The sequence below is a fragment of the Epinephelus lanceolatus genome, chromosome 6, assembly GCF_041903045.1.
Source record: "Epinephelus lanceolatus isolate andai-2023 chromosome 6, ASM4190304v1, whole genome shotgun sequence".
Classification (NCBI taxonomy): domain Eukaryota; kingdom Metazoa; phylum Chordata; class Actinopteri; order Perciformes; family Serranidae; genus Epinephelus; species Epinephelus lanceolatus.
In genome coordinates, this window is record NC_135739.1 from 8,420,401 (window position 1) to 8,438,622 (window position 18,222).

Genomic DNA, 18,222 nt, shown 5'->3' on the forward strand with positions numbered 1-18,222 from the left:
ATCTAGCACACGATGAGGTGCCGGGTGGCCCTCAACCATTTTCTAATTAACAGTGAAAATAAGTCGATTTTTTTGTGCTTTTACTGTAAATAAGACGCCTGAGTGCATCAAACTAGAGTTTATCAACCAAACTTACCTGTTTCCACATTCTCCTCCTCGTCATCATCATCATCCACTGAATATTACTGACCTGTTGACAGTAGCCATCTGAGTCATCAAATGATTCTGTGCGTCCCTCTGTCTTGTCACGACTGTGTCCTGCCACCACATTTTCTTCACTGATTCTTGGTCAAACGTCTCTAAAGGCTGTGACGGACGTGGTAAACACAGAACCTGTTCCAAAAACTTTAATGATGGACAAAAGTTTCAGACTCTGTGCAAACATGATCGACACAAATTGAGGTTGTGTTTATTTTTAGACGTGCAACAATTTCAGATGAAAAAAATGGACTCAGTGTGCAAAGCCTGCTTTAGAGCGAGGCTACCTCATATTTGACAAGTTGCTACCATGGTGGCGTCCTTGGGTTCCCGGTTAGATTTAGATCCACCACTCACTCCTCCACAGCTCCACTCTCTTGTCCAAATATATATCACTTCTGGCTCAAAATAAATAAACAAGATGGCAATGGCCGATATACCAAACTCCAGGCTTCAAAACAGCAGTCCACAGACCAATGACGGATGTCACAGTGGCAACGCCCACTTCTTTTATACATCTATGGGATCATGGGAACAGTTGAAATAACAATTTAAAAGTTATGGAAGGTTAAATGTCCGACCTCTGCCAGTGCAAATAATAGTAAGAATACAACTTGACTAAACTGACTTCAAATGTTCAAAAAGACGACTGTGACAGAATCAACTTTTTCTAGTGTTAATTAACGTCCACTTTAAAAAATCATCTGAAATAAACTCACCCGTCAAACAGGACAGGTGGTGTTGATGAGGAGTTACTTGAGTTCTCCTGGTGAAGACAAACGTGGTGCGGACGTGGCCGACCACAGAACTGGAATCTTTCCTCCACATGACATTGTTCTTGTTTGCAGTGATATAACACATTCCTGTTTGTAGGCACAAAAATCAGTCTGGTTCACATGGAAACACTTGGCTCTATACCTATTAAAATTTCTATCTGTGGAGGTTCAGGTATAATTGGTAGCACTCAACAATCCCACCAACTGTCAAGGAAACAAGAAAGTGGTATTCATTTTTCACCTACTGTTCTAGCATTCAGAGATCCTCAGCTGGCTTAATCAGCCGGCCCGCTTTAGTGTGAGAATGAAAGTTCACAGTGAAACACAAGGTTTTGCATTAAATCCACGGACGACTCTCTGCCTCTTACCCTTAGGTCAAGAGGTGACAGCTCAAAGAGAGCCTTAAATCATGAGAACTGCTTTACCTTTCAGTGGAGCTGCAGAGGCGCACCTACACTAAGTCAGTAAAGTCTGTGGATTTATCCGGATCTGAACCCCTCCCCTGCGCTGCATATAAATCAGCCGCGGGTGCAATGTGAGCCTGACAGACTGTGGCGAGAGTGGTGAAGGTGAGTGACGGGCAGGATGTGGAGAGAGGCAAAGGGCAACAAGCAGAACTGCGACATTACGCTCTTATAGTGTACAACATACACATGGTGAGAGAAATAAATAACCCTGGTCCACACTCATGATGTCATGCTGGAGTTAAAAGAAATAATTTAGGATGCACCAATTTATTGAGCAAAAACACCAGTATCGGCCTTTCCCTCCATGTGTCTGACATGTTCTGTCATTTTATGTTCCAGCCAGATCAGCTGCTTTATTTTGAATCCTCATGTCCCATAAAAGTACAAGCGAGAGCACTTTCTGTTTTTATGCCCCTAAACCGTGCCCTTTATTTATTTACTTTATTTTTTTTCTATAGACTTTTAATCATCTATTTTTGGTAGTTTGTTCTGTTTTGTTTGGTTTGATTTTTAATATTTTACTTTGTAATTGTTTTATTTTTTAAGTCTTGCAAAACTTAATGTACAGTTGTTTGTGTTATCCTTTAAACTGTCTGTGTCATCCCAGTTTTGCAACATGAAGCACTTTGGGCTGCGTGTTCGTATGAAGGGTGCTAATAAATAAAGTTGAGTTGTTGATGCCGTCAGCCTGTCAGCAGATAGAGATGCTCCTAAGAACTAATTTCCTTGACATTACCGGAAGTTTAAACGTAGTTTCATCTTAACATAAGAAAACAGTCAAAATTGAGCACAATTTCATTTATAAGATTACACATATATGTGATAAGAGCTATTTGAATTCATCAATCACATGTTTTAAATGCAGCTAATATGTGTGGCACATTACATTATTCTACGAAACATGACAACTCACTAAACTGACAAATAACATCTACAGAAAGCATTCTTTACAAAAATAAATATTATGTAATGCATAAATAATAAGAATAATTTTGATAATAAGTTTAACTGACTAATATTTCTGGTGCCAATTGGTGAAGGTGGCAGCGTTGCCAGGTGTACGATAATTATCGTATTTGTACGATAATTTGGCCCTCTGTACGATCAATAATCCCAAAAAAGGCCAAATGTACGATAATTTGACCATTTCATTAATGTGTGGTTGTAATCAGTATGCCAGAGTTTTTTTGTGAGCCCTGAAGGCATCTGTTCCCATGTGACATGTTTCCAGCCAATTGCACTTTGCTTAGCGTGAGATATGGGTGGCGTTTGTCTCTGAACAATGAGCACGATTGGCTGAATGGTCAGCTGTACCCGCCCCACGAGGCGCTAGGACCCGTCAGGAAGTCGAGCGAGAATGAGATTCAAAACAGAAGAAGAAGAGTTAAAACAGAAGCAAGGAAAATTTGCCTGTAGCACATCAGTGGGATTGTTATTTTGGTTATGACGGGTGTAAAATAATTTCCCTCAAAATACGATAATTTTGAGTCTCTGGTATGATAATCCTACATTTCCCACCTGGCAACGCTGGAAGGTGGCATTTGCTGATGGCAGTGGCCGATGTTTTTCCATTGTGTAGCATACATTTTTCGCAGGCTCAAGATTAACGGCCAATAGAAAACGTGTTTGGGATGAACAGAAATCTTCCCCTGGGCGCTGCTGGGATGAAATGAAGCAGTAAAAGTACTGTTTCCCTGATAGTGCTACAACGTGTACAACAAATCTGTGTTGAAGCTGGCGGGGGGCTACTTAACGTTAGCAATTAGCCACCGCTGGCCGGAGCATGGATACAGCACTATGCTATGAAGGTTGCTTTGTGGTGCATGAAGCTAAAATCACACTATGTCTGGCACATTAGAAACTTCTGCCGGCCAACTTTGGCCAGCAAAGCAGTAATTTCCAGATTAGCTCTCTATGAACTTGAATGGAGATAAAATAATTTAGTCTCACCGCTTTTTTAGACGTTCCAAATGTTATCAGACTCAATGGATTAAACTTGATAGCGGGAGGAGTCATTCCCAGGACATTGCGATCCTCGAAAAATGTATCACTGATTTATAGACATTAATTTTCCACTGTAAGTCTATGGGGAGAAAGTGTTTTTGGGCTGCAGGGTATCACGTGACGGAACCTGGGAACTGCAGTACCACTGTTTGGCCACTACAACAATTGGCTGGCGCACTTTCTGGGGCCTGTAACAGAGATTCCACAAAGTTATATTAGGATGTGTTCAAGATCTTTTCAGTAAAAACGAGTATTAGGTGAGTGTCAATGATGACATTATCATGATGTGTTCCACTGTAATTTTGTTTAAATGTAGTTTCTGGTTTGAACTCAGTGTGGGGGAGCCCTTCTGTGCAGAGTTTGCATGTTTTCCCCGTGTCAGTGCGGGTTTTCTCCGTGTGGAAACTACACGACTTCTTTGTTTATGTGAAATATTAAAGGTTTTTTTCTTTTGATCAAGTTTTTTTTATTTGTTTTTTGTGTTAAAGGTTATATTGAAGATTGTGTCATGAGTTTGTATGACTGAATTTGTGCTCATTCAAAGGTACTGTAATGAAGAATTCTTTGTCCTGCTGACACAAAAAGGGGAATAAATAACAACAAAAACAAAATAAACAACAACAAAACATCGGTATCATCTGTAATTTAATTTTAAAAAACCTTCACGGGAACTTTTTTGTTGCTGTTCATGCATTGAAATTATAAGTGTGTGACACATCACATTATCTTACATTGCTTCCTGTTTAAATGGATGTTATTGGTGCTTTGACGTAATTTTAAAAAGTTTCAAAAGAATTCTTGAATCATTTTGTAAAATATTTCATGAGTAATAGTTGGTTGTCAATTGTTGTTTGACATTAGTAAATAAAAACAAACATTCATGTCGTGATAAGAGTGATATCACTCATTATGAAGGCACTGTTTTAATATGTAAATGATTAATACTGCAAACAGACAAAATTTTCATTTTGGGACAAAGTTTGCTGTTGAAAAAAGGTAAAAATCGTAATATATGTTGGGAATACTCAGCACATCACAAAACCTTTAACCCCCCAAAAATACTGTATCGCTGCGTCTTTATGATACTGTACTGTGGGGCCTCTGGTGATTCCCACCTGATATAGTGTTTGTTTTGTATGTTGTTCATTTATGATTCACGTGAGATGTCTGTTGCTTGTTACTGCTGTCACAAGAAAGCAAACAGTAGGTGTGTGTAACAGCAGATCTGTTTTCAATAAGTCCTTTTAGCTCCCCCAAATTCCCTGTAAATACACGGCCTCTCTGGACCCTTTTCTCAGTTAGCTGGAAGCCCGAGGAGAAGAAATCCAAATAGCGTCACTCGGCTGAGAGAGCGAACTGTGGGAATAGAGACACAGAGGCATCCAACATGATCAACATGACTGTAATCCGAAAGAGAGAAATGAATCAAACTGTTGTTTCTGCTGGACTCTGCCCATTGTCTCTTCCTGTGTGTGTGGGAGTCTGTGAATGAACAAACAATATGGGAACAGATTCCTCTGTGAGCATTAGTTACTGACACTGGAGCGTCTCTAATGGATCTCACTTATGGAGGGACGCCCTTTAGCAAAACACAGCAATTCAAAGAAATATTATCAGCACAGTCTCACGTGTCACATGAGGAAAGCTGATTTTATGTCATTTCATTACAAATCTTTGGAAAGACGTATTGATAGTTTGTTCTCTAAACACATGAAGTGCAGTAATTAGCAACACCACTGTACCACGCTGTGTTGAAACAGAGGCCTTGGCAGTTTAACAAGTGTTCACAGCGCAGCTCACACGCCCCGTATTAAATCAATTACCATTAATTTATTAATCTCTGCCAGACTGCAGATAGTGGAGTCTGCTTCAAGTCTTTCTGTGATAAGTGAACAATGTGTCACCGTGTCCGATGTGGCTCCACGGCTGCAGCTGCTTCTTCTGTATATGATACTCACATTTGTACAAGCTAACCTGTATCAGCAGCTCCTCACCAGCTGTCTTTGAGGAGCAAGAGAACATAACGGAAATGTGTTCAGGCTAATAACACGTCGCTGTGTTCTCCCCTCAGAAAACAGCGTCTACAGTAATTTGGCACTTCTACAGAAAAACCTGGAAATTAGCTCAAAAATTTGATCCCGACTTGTGATTGGGAGCATTTCTACTTTACAGCCACCACATTCAAAAACAAGGGGAAGAGGAGAGGAACATTTTTGTACTAGAAAGCACATTACTCCCAGATGTACAGTAACAGGCGTGTAATGGGCACCACATGTGTATCCTCTGGTCTGACATGGTTGTAATCTGGGACGTAAAGGAACACATCGTTCAGTCTGAACTGAAGGTACAGTTACTGAAGTCATTTGAGGTAGCACATTAAATGAGGCCCCTGGGTGGTTGGAGGAAAAAGAGCACTTGTCTCAACACAGATGTTTTCAGTATTACCTAACAAGGCCAAAAGTCTGCAGTCATGCTAGTAGCATTGTGAAGCTATAAATAGGCTGAGCTCTGCTTTGAGCTACATGTTGAAGTCAGTGTGTTAATATACTCATATTGACAACATCACGTGTAGCAGGTAATGTTTACCATTAGTTCATGTGTAGGCATGCTAATGTTCGCTAGCTTACAAACAACACTCAAAGACCCAAAGAATACTGACCTATACTGTTAAATGCAGAGTCAGGCTGTTAGTATGTGTAAAAAATGACACTGTTCTTTATACTGTTGTTAGATTTTAAAAAAAAAACTTGACGAAGCTTTAAGGTAAAAATACTGACTTAAATGATCCTGAACTAAACTAGAAACATTTGAGATTGTCTGTTTTTTTTTTAACCAACTGGTAAATATCAGTTCCCAGCTAATTTATAATTTATCACTCTTTGCATTAACTAAGCAACATGATTTCACATCATATTTTAATACTGTAAATACAATTTATTTTTTATTTTTCTATTTGATAAAACTAGCTTATTGAACACATTACTGCTAAAAAGTAAGTACAGTACATGTTATTAAAGGTTAATGGTTAATAAAAACAAAAAGAGTAACAATCTGGAGTTCAGTAATCTCCAGAGTAGAGGAAAATATTTATTAAATTATTATTATTATTATTAGTTATTATAATTATTATAATTCGAGGAACCAAATGTGGTTAGGAATAGATTGAGTTTTGGCGTAAAACACAAGTTTGGTAATGCTATCACTGCTGAAAACACAGTGACGGTTCACTACAAAAAACCCTCACGTTTGGTGGCAAAATAATGTCAGGAAACTCAGCATCAGGTTTTTATGAAAAAAAAAAAAAAAAAATCACATTTGTTGGCACTAAAGTAGCTGCAAATGCAGCAATGTATTGCTAAAAAAAACAACAACCTACATTTACAGGCACAAAAACCGCTGGAAACATGGCAACAGGTTGCTAAAAAACACCCACTTTTGGTGGCAAAATTGCTGCTGGAAATGCAGTGACAGGTCACTATAAAACATCCATGTTTGATGGCACAAATGCTGCTGGCAACAAAGTGACAGGCTGCTATGAAACACCCATGTTTGGTGGCACAAACACTGCTGGCAAGAAAGTGACAGGCTGCTATAAAACACCCATGTTTGATGGCACAAATGCTGCTGGAAATGCAGTGACAGGCTGCTAGAAAACACCCATGTTTGATGGCACAATTGCTGTTGGAAATGCAGTGACAGGTCGCTATAAAACACCCATGTTTGGTGGCACAAATGCTGCTAGAAATGCAGTGACAGGCTGCTATAAAACACCCATGTTTGATGGCACAATTGCTGTTGGAAATGCAGTGACAGGCTGCTATAAAACACCCATGTTTGGTGGCACAAATGCTGCTAGAAATGCAGTGACAGGTCGCTATTAAACACCCATGTTTGATGGAGCAAATTCGGCTGGAAATGCAGTGACAGGTCGCCATTAAACACCCATGTTTGGTGGCACAAACACTGCTGGCAAGAAAGTGACAGGCTGCTATAAAACACCCATGTTTGATGGCACAAATGCTGCTGGAAATGCAGTGACAGGCTGCTAGAAAACACCCATGTTTGATGGCACAATTGCTGTTGGAAATGCAGTGACAGGTCGCTATAAAACACCCATGTTTGGTGGCACAAATGCTGCTAGAAATGCAGTGACAGGCTGCTATAAAACACCCATGTTTGATGGCACAATTGCTGTTGGAAATGCAGTGACAGGCTGCTATAAAACACCCATGTTTGGTGGCACAAATGCTGCTAGAAATGCAGTGACAGGTCGCTATTAAACACCCATGTTTGATGGAGCAAATTCGGCTGGAAATGCAGTGACAGGTAGCTATTAAACACCCATGTTTGATGGAACAAATGCTGCTGGAAATGCAGTGACAGGTCGCTATTGAACACCCATGCTTGATGGAACAAATCCTGCTGGAAATGCAGTGACAGATTGCTATAAAACACCCATGTTTGGTGGAATAAATTCTGCTGGAAATGCAGTGACAGGTCGCTATACAACACCCATGTGTGGTGGCACAAATGCTGCTAGAAATGCAGCGACAGGTCACTATTAAACACCCATGTTTGATGGAGCAAATTCTGCTGGAAATGCAGCGACATGACACTGTAAAACACCCATGTTTGGTGGAATAAATTCTGCTGGAAATGCGGTGACAGGTCGCTATAAAACACCCATGTTTGGTGGAATAAATGCTGCTAGAAATGCAGTGACAGGTCGCCATTAAACACCCATGTTTGGTGGAATAAATTCTGCTGGAAATGCAGTGACAGGTAGCTATTAAACACCCATGTTTGGTGGAATAAATTCTGCTGGAAATGCAGTGACAGGTAGCTATTAAGCACCCATGCTTGATGGAACAAATCCTGCTGGAAATGCAGCGACAGATTGCTATAAAACACCCATGTTTGGTGGAATAAATTCTGCTGGAAATGCGGTGACAGGTAGCTATTAAACACCCATGTTAGTTGGCACAAATGCTGCTGGAAATGCAGTGACAGATTGCTATACAAAACCCATGTTTGGTGGAATAAATTCTGCTGGAAATGCAGTGACAATTCACTGTAAAACACCCATGTCAAGTGGCACAAACACCGCTAGAAATGCAGTGACAGGTTGCTACAAAACACTCATGTTTGGTTGCAGTGGTTCATTGAAATTTGGTGGGTGTCTTCCAAATGTTTTGAAGGAAACAGCCTCATGAACTAACAGTAAGTGATGAAGATGGCTGGCACTCCTGAACTCTGCAGGCACCTTGGCCGGTCCTTGGATGTTCACAGCCGGTTGTAGAACAAGAGAAGACACTAATAATGGTTTCATACAACGTGCACTTTGGGATGGCTTGGATTAGTGATCCGCCTAAGTTCTACCCAGAGCAACACTGACTCAGTGATTACATCACTGCCTTTAGCCAACTCAAGGACGCACAAAATCAATGCTCTTGATGCAAATGCACAGTGGGAATTCACTTTAAAGCTAATAACATTAAGCTCAGAGCGCTGCGATGTCGGCCCACATTGTAATGTTATGTAAATCTGACCATATGACAGCTTCATTTAAATAGGAGTGTGCGAGATTATGCATGATAGTGGCCCATTTTGGCTCTCTCGTGCTCATCTCTGCATCCCGGTAAATAATTCAGCCCATAATTCTGCGTATTAGAAGAAGACATTCAAAAATGCCGAAGCAGGCCCCCGGAGACTTGACGCTGGAATTTTATGCAGAGGAAGAAATTGGAGGGTACATCATGTTGGCTGGAGGGCCCATCACTCATCAATTTGTTTGTAAACACCAGATTTATGTGCAGCAAAGCAAGTCCTCGGCTAAACTGCTGGAGGGCTTCTCTCTCTGTCTCTCTCTCTCTCTCAGACACACACATGCAGACAAACACACACACACACACACACACACACACACACACTATCGCCTCCAGCATGTTTCGGAAAAAATTACTAGGAAATCTCCACGTTGCTGGCATTCCAAAAATCTTCAGTTTACCAGCAGAGGAATGAGGAGGTGAGGGCTGGAGAGCAATAAGCTGATGATATAACTACTGTATGTACTGTAAGCATCAGGTCGGCTGCATCTACATATTTCTGTTTGATTTCAAATTCCACGTTACATCACCAGCTGTTTTTGTTTCTAACATTTCAAATAATAATTTCCAGTTTTGTCCATAGAGATCACTTTTGCCCAGCTCTTACACTTCAGATTGCTGTTTCAATTTAGCAATCTGCAGGGAGGAAATGAAATGCTCAGTGACTTACTGCTGATACGCAGCACACAAGTAAAGATGACAAATGGAAAGGATTAAATCAAGCAGGAAGGCGACAGTATGAAAAAAAAAAAAGACTTTCAGGAGGTCTTTAAATTATTCTAACAACTCCATCAAGCTGATCCCAGCAGTAAGCATACTTCATAGCTGAGTGCCTTTGCTGATCGTGGCCACAAGGAAAAAAAAGGACTGCACACTGTATCTCTGTGTAATTAAACCGCTGTCCCAGATGTACACTCAAAAGACTATTGCGAGTGTAGGATTTCTATTAAGCAGGTGATTCCAATTCGTCTAAAGAGCGGCTGGGGACTCGCAGCATGAGACAGGAGGAAATGAATCGGAGCTGTGTAAGCGCGGGGCATTTGCTGCCACTGAAGGGCTTTTAAATGACTCTTGAAGAGAGTGAAGGAGCCCTGGGTTATACTTGTTGGGAATAAATCTCTTTCATCTGCAGGTACGCTGCTCAGGAGGTCACCGGGAAGTTTCAGGGGAGCACGAGGAGAAGACAGAGAGAAGGAGCTCATTACCTGGGCAATCCCATGAACCTGGAGCCAAAGGGCAGGTGTTAACCAGCGACGGGGGGGATGAGGCAGGGCAGGTTCGGCCTAAATCAGAAAGAAAAGACGATTTTAATATTTCCAAATATAATCCGACGACATACTGGAAAAGCAAACAAGGACACGGAGACGTGATGCTATTGCAAAGCTTTTATTGAAGAAAGGAAAAAAAAAAAACACCAGTTGACTACATGCCCCTTCCAAAGATCACAGATGAGATGCTTTACTTTAACAACAGAGGGTCAAAGCTCTTTCAGGAGAGTTTTCACACTCAAAACCATTTCAGCCTCCGCTCCCAAAGCCTAAAGCACCGCAGCTGATGGAAACATCTACTGTATGGATACAGAGTCGGCCCAAACAAAAGGGATCCTCTTTATTTACTTTGGTAAAAGACAAGTAAACATGGCAACATCTTTGAGTGAGGCACGGCAAAATATGAAATACACAGTATAGTAATTCAATACTGCTCAGCCAAAGGCACTTTTACAAACATGGGTAGAACAAAGACAGTAGACACAAACACGAACACACTGAACAAATAAAAAAATCATTATGGTCTTTTCTTTATACTCGTAGCATCAAGCCTCATGTCAGATATGCTCCTGCAAAGATGTGTGATGTGTTCAAGGACTGTCCGGACGAGTAAACGGGAGAGTTTAATACAGATTTTATGGCACATTGAAGTTCTGTGACAGGGGGACGCTTTGTAGAAAACATGTGCTAATAGGCCAATAATTAAATATTCTACAGCATATAAAATGTGAAAAAACATCAGACTAGGGCTGAACGATTTGGAAATATATATCCAGTTGTGATTATTCTGAATGATATATTGCAGTTACTGTATGATTCACAACATTTTTGCATCATTATTCTCATGTTGTGATGTTTTGTGAGGCTCTGTGCCAAACAGAGACTTTCCTTAAGTCTGCAGAATATGATTTGTGGGGCGGGCCGTCACTGCAGCACCACAACACTTCATTCAGAAGGTAATAAGCTAATTTTACACATATTTTGCCTTTAACAAATGCTTCATCTCCTGCTATTTGGATATTGTACTAGTCCACGCTGCCATTTTGATTAACTCCGACTAACTGTTAAGTCCTTTAAAAGATATGCAGCACTAATCAGCCTCTCCAGGATGTCGTGATCTCTACAGTTAACTCAAAATTCAGCCAGTCCCCATGAATTCTGTACAACCTTGCAATTTCGTCCAATCAGTGCAACTTTAACGCAGATTTAAGTATTTAAAACAAGTAAAATCTCATTTCATTGCAGAGCTGCACGCAGAATATTGATTCTCTCAGCCCCTTTGTCTGTGTTAATTATGAGAATACAACTGCTGCAGGAGTGTGAGCTCTGCACTGGGGACAGCGTCTCACACACAGTGACGGGGCTAACTGTTAGCATCACACGGCAAATGTTATCCAGTGGATATTAACAGGGTTGAGTCATTTGGGGACCGTTAACGGCTCGGGGTCGAGTGTTAGCCCCTGCTGCTGTGTTAGCTTGTGCTAACCAAGCATAGAGAGCAGCTCACAGAGACGTTACTTCAAATGGCAGCAACAGGTGATGTTCGGCAATCAGCTACCATCACAATTAGATTCTAATTCTGTGGGAAACACTGAATGCTCGTTTTAACAGGCCCCCAATCAGAGACAGCATCACAGCTACTTTTAAAATATTTCACTGCAAAAACCCTCTAAAACCTTGCATCGCGATTAAAAAAACAAAAACAAAGCTGCCATGAAGGTAACTCTGACTGCAACAATCCCCATAAAAGCCAGCAAAAATCCTGGAGAGGCTGATTATTGTAATGCTTTTACTGTTTTCTGAGCAGTTTGCAGCCTGTAATTTAAAATGACACTTGCTAACTTATTTTCTATATTAAATAATGTGCGTCAAATATTCATTTATATTTTTAGCCACAACAAAACACATGCTCTGCTATGTTCATCAGCTAGCTGCTAACTTTCACGAGTGTCCTCACATCCTTTAAAACTCTAACAGTGACCCTTCTGGTGTATGACACTGGCAAATCTTCTAACACAGGTGTTAAATGTGCGTTTACAGTTGCATTTGATGTCTGTATTAAATGTTCCATAAGATAAACCAGTGTTTTGTTAACTGGTTCAGTCACCAAACATCATGCTCAGGTCTTACAGTAAAAGCACACACTTTCTGTTGTGAGCTACATTTTTACACAATGTTTGTAGCTCACAGTTACTGTATGCTTCCTCACACTGTCACCAATTAAGTTAAACACAGACTGTTCCTCTGTGCTATGGTCAGGCCTGAAAGCACAGTTCCTACTGCTTATTGCTTCAGTGTTGCAGTGACATGTTTTCCTGTAGAGTAAGAATCAGAGGCAGATCTGAATAATGGATACCATTTTGGCTTCAGAAAGAAAAGCAAAGCACAAAGGTCCACTTACTGACTAAAAGCTCGTATTGTTTTAAGAGACAATTGGCTATGAAAATTACCTTAATTACAATTTTAAATGAGCATCACTGTACTACTTCTGTTCAGACGAGGTTTTTAAATTCATCAGCTGAACGTTTTTTTTTTAATCTCCGCCTCTGAAATCTTCATTTGTGTTCCCATCACCAGATGTGAGATGCTGGGTGCTGCTTCATTATCCCAGCAGGTCAGCGGGCCCAGTATTGACCTCTCGCAGACGGCCAACGTGACATGCTAACTGAGTCGGATCCCCAGCAACATCTCTGAGAGGTGAAACCTAGCAACACATGTGGCATGACGCTCTATGGAGTGTGTAGGTTCTGTCCTTTGTTGCCTAACAACCCGTAATCAGACGGCTCACTGAGTCAAGTGTCAAACAGCCAGCATGTTGTGATATACTGTGCAGTTATTCAAAGTATTAGAGATAAGTCTTCCGTAACTAGGAGAGCTACAGATTTAAATGCATCTTCTCCTACAGCTTGATCTATTTATAGTTATTTATTATTAATTACTGATTATATAAAATACAAGATGACTCTAAACTGTGTTCCCAGTTTTGTGACACTGCAGAGACATTTCTGACATCTATTTAAGGCACAATTTTCCTCTCAAGGAGTCGGTTATGAGTTTCACTTTTCTGTAAGTCTTGCTGTCTTTCAGTTTTCTTGTGTGACCAGTGAACTGCACTCCAGATATTGATGGAAAAATTCCCGAGGACATAGAGTTTAGGTTGCCTAAACTTCTACTGGCCCGGCAGTGCAGAGTTTTTACTGTGTTTTTAGGGAATATTAAAAACTCCTTTAGCATTTAAATAGTCAAAAGGTTTCTATGTGTTTATGTAGAAATTGTGCCCAAGCAAATGTGTTAATGTATTATTAATGGGCTGATTAGCACAGTTATTTACAGTGTGTTCCCCCGGTTAAAACTTGATCACAATGTCTCAGATGGACCTGGACTTACTGTTAACAGTAGATACAGTATGTTTGTTTCTGATATCCAAAAGACACTAAACATGTGAGGAAACTATAAAGACAAGTAAAGAGAATGTTCTGAAAATGATAACTGATTGCTTTGTTCATAACATATCCATCCACATACCCATCTGGAATCAGGGCTGAGGAAATACTGTAGACTGATCTAATTAATAAATACGCAGACCAGTACTGACTGACTCCATCGTCTTGGTTGTTTAAAGGCACCCTGCGGAGTTTTCTTGTAAACAAATCAAAACCCAAAATGAAAACATTTGTATATTTTAAATCAGGCAATGTTTATATCATGGACTGTTTAAAAATAATGGATAACGTCATCATGACATCACTCATTAGTCTGTGGACGTATTGAAGCCTTAAGTTTTGCAATTTGGCCGTCGCCATCTTGGTTTTTTGGAGCCAGAAGCGACCATGTTTGGATGAGAGAGTGAAGCTGTGGAGGAGCGAGAGGTGGAGCCACAGGAAACTATCGACAGACAGCCTGTCACTCAATTATGCGCAACTTGTCATGGCATCTTAGCGTGGAGGTCTAGGGGGACTGACTCATTGTTGGAGCCAGCCCCATCGGCCATTCAAAGAACTGCAGCTTTTGACGCTTTCCCATTGGCTTCATTTTTCAGCCCCAAAGGTTGCTGTTTGGTTTAAATCCATGCTAGCATAGCTCCGCAGCTTGGAGTGTTACTTCCACCAACTGTTGATTAGCAAACTAGCGTCGAACCACCAGTGAAAAACATGTATCACGTCACCTGCTAGAGGCATGAGTAGGTTATGACACAATTGGCCCTCAGACACAGACATGTAAAAGGGCCCCCACCCCTTTAAGAAGTACGACCTCAACTGAAAGAGCCACATAACTTAGTTTTCAAGATGAAGTCTGTGTCTGTGGTCATTCGATGTCCCTTTGTAGTTGCTGTGCATCATTTTGTGGTGGTGCGTGAAATTAACATTGGTGAATATTTGCTTCCTGTTCACCTCCATTAAATGTGACATTTGCATCCGGTAGCAAAGCAAATATGCAGTGGCGCTGAACTCTGGTGAACTCTGACCAGCACAGCCTCAACCAGAAGCAAAAATAGATGTGTGGACACTGATTGCTGCCGTGTCTAACCAGCCGATATTGTTATGATACTGGCCATGAAAAATAAAAACTGCTCCACGTGAGATGCTGCCTGGCTGACAGTGAATTAGGAGACAGGCATGGAATGTAAGGAAATGGGGAATGTACCAGTGACATCATATTTTGATATTTATTAGCAAGCTAGCTAACATTAGCTGGCGAGTCAGCTTTCCGTGTGTGTCACATCCTACACAATTATTGCCCTGGCAGGCGATGGTCACTCAACTACATTTGTGCCCTAAATCTTGTATGGAGGGTGTCAGGGGTGGTCAGTCAGATACCATGCTGGGCCTGTGGTGACCCGCCTTTGCATATGGAAGAATGGGTGCGTGCAAGATTCTAAACTAAAGGGGGGCCCCATCATAAAGCCATCGCTCCACAGCGCTCCTAGTGGTCAAAAACTCCACAGGATACCTTTAACTCATCATCATCGTATTACTCTAGTAATTATAACGAAGTAACTATTAGGTCAAACAGTCAAACTTCTGGTCGGCTGACTGTGATTGTTGGATGGAAAAAAATAATAAAATCAGTCATTTCTGGGAAACTCTCACGGTCCCTTCTTCGCCCATCAACCTTAAACAAACACTAAATATAAAAGACAAGTCTGAATGGTACAATCAATACTGACACACAGCACAGTGACACACACAGGCACACAGTACCAACAGCATAGTTCTGATTAAAGGATTACTATAAGGACACTTATGCTTGAATCTGTACAGGTAAAATATTTCCTTTTTCATAAAATTTCTTATAAAGTGTCGATGCAATTAACATCAAAAATTGCATAGCCATCTCTAATCTGTTACCTCTACCAGACTGCAATCACTAATCTAAAATATGTCGCTGTGAATGAGAGAAGTTACATGTTTATCTGCTCAAAGATGATATACTCAAACATAGGGCCGTATCTGTATGAATGCAGAGCCGTGATTGTACTGTTCAGGCCAACAGAAAATTATTTATACATAAAAGCAAATTTGCTTGGAAAGAACAAAGAAAATATTATGTTAAAAAGGGAAATGCATTCAACAGCTGCCTACTGAGGATTTTCTCTTTGACACTGAGAATTACCATGTGTGACTCCTGTGGTCCCGATCGATAAAATGTAAGTTTAATATAGTTGCGTACAAAACACAGCAAATATGGCAGCTTAAATTCAATTCTTTGGTGTTCAAGTTATGCAGAACTGTGTTGCAATAATGAGCTTCAGTGTGTAATGTGATCCCTATTCGTGTACCGTCTGTGGGTTTGCAGTGTAACAAACACTAAAGAATAAAAGAAGTGTTCTCTGCAGCTTACTGTAAATACTGATAAAGCTACAGACACACGTCCATCCATTCGTCTTCACCTGCAGGGCAGGTGTGTCAAACATTTTGCATGTTTCGGTGGAGTCAGAAAAATGTGGGCGTGCATGCATACATGCGCACCCTGGCTAGAACAGGCCGGTTTAAGGTGATTATGATAGGAGATAATAACTGAGTGATGACGTATATTGTAACGGTTAACTGGTGGGTTTGGAGTGATTTCAGCAATAGCTTCACATTTTGGGAAATATGCTTGAAATATGAAGCCACTTTTTTGCCCTTGCCTCTTTTAGTTTGTTGTGTTGTTGACTGCTAAATATGATGTGCTGTTTAAAAGGGTTGGTGTAGTGTCCAAGTTATATTAAATTACTTTATTGTAATGTTTTGCCCTGTAATATTTAAGTATCTGCCATTTTCTGTGAGAGGCTGCGACTTTATTTACATGAAATTACAGATTAAAAATGACGCTCTTATTTCTATTTGCAGACCGAAATAAATTCAAACTTCTTTTATAATATTACAATATTTTACCCCCTAAATGACCATTTGCATATTAATTACTCATCCCATTTTACAGACCAGCAGCTCCTGTGTTCTGCAAGGTAAAATTACGATTTTTGTCATTTTGGGATGCAAGAAGTTATGTTTTCTTTAAGTGTTTAACATAATGCAAGACGAATAACTGATGCACAAATAGTCAGTTGGGGGGGTGAAGTATTCCTTTAAAGCTAGCTTAATATAAAGACTGAACACAGCAAGTCCGACTCTATCAGTGGTAACAAAAACCACCTACCAGTGCCTCTGAAGCTCTCTAGGTAGTCTCGCTCACCAGACCTTTCTCAAGAAAAGAAAGGTCTGGCTGGGCCGACTCTCACTTTGAGATTGGAGAAAAAAACGCACCGGCTGCTTGTACTTCTTTCAACCAATCACAATCGTTCTGGGCGGTGCCACAGCAATGGTGCGCTTGCAAAAATATTGCTGGGGGGAAACAGGTTTTGGTGTAGCACGGCCACAAAAATATCACCTACAGGACGCGAACCATGGCAGAAAAATGGCTACAAGATCAAACACCGCAAAAGTTAGTAAAGGACGTGTTGAAAACGGTTGAAAACTGCTACACAACCGGAGGTGGTAGGGCGGGACTTCAGCGGGTGGCTTGTTCCGCCCAATGAGAGGCTGATCTCTGCAGCGAACTTCCGCCCACTCAGACTACTTTCTAGGTAACACGTTTTATCTCATTATTAAAATCTGTACAGAAACAAAGCTCTAAGAATGTAGTGGAGTATTTCTTGCCTAGAAGCAGCCGTAAAAATGTGAGGTACAACATGTTAATTAGTGAGCATAATGACAGAGCCTCGCTAGCTGTTATTATGCTAAGCTAAGCTAGCCGGCTGCTGACTGTAGCTTCATATTTAGTGTACGGACAATGAAAGTGGCATCGATCCTCTCATGTAACTCTCAGTTAGAAAGCATATGAGCATATTTCCCAAACTGTTAAGCTATTCCTTTAACAGCACAGTTAAAAACACACAGCCTCCTCTGCTGTGATTGTACCGAGTCAATAGATACATGTATGCAGGTGAACACGTGATGCTATGTTTACTGAAAGTGAGTATATATAGAGGGATATATATTTATGCTGAGGAATGCAAGCTTCTGTGGGTTGGTATGTTTGCGAGAGAAAGAAAGAAAGAGAGAGAGAGGGAGAGACAAAGAGAGACAGAGCGAGCGTTGGGTTATCACAGTGGAGGTGACCAGGCGGCGGGTTGTTCAGAGGTCAGTGGTGGCCTTGGCGGTGAGGTCCTGGATGCGGCTGGTGTTACAGTTTTTGCAGAGGACGTGTCCGTCCAGAGGGTAGCAGCCCTGGTTATCCCCCTCTGAGAGCAGGGAGCCACAGTCCTGCAGGACACAGATACTCTGTTAGTCCACAAACACAAACAGAGCCATTAGCCACGCTCACCGATCAGGCACATTCATACGCTCTCTGTGCTCACACTCTAAATGAGACATTTACTGCGTTTATAAACTCAGCCAGTGTCAAGTTACAGGAGGCTCTC

General features: G+C 41.0%; 1 protein-coding gene across 10 annotated transcripts in view; it reads right to left on the minus strand.

Moving 5' to 3' along the window:
- Positions 1-10,421: 10,421 nt before the first annotated feature.
- The window catches only part of lpp (LIM domain containing preferred translocation partner in lipoma), a 244,864-nt gene continuing 237,063 nt past the window's right edge, over positions 10,422-18,222 (minus strand). For all 10 annotated transcript variants that reach the window (XM_078168576.1, XM_078168573.1, XM_078168574.1 and 7 more), the window contains one exon: positions 10,422-18,064. In XM_078168576.1, the coding sequence (XP_078024702.1) occupies positions 17,936-18,064 (129 nt within the window). In that variant the 3' untranslated portion in view covers positions 10,422-17,935. The remainder of the gene's footprint in view (positions 18,065-18,222) is intronic.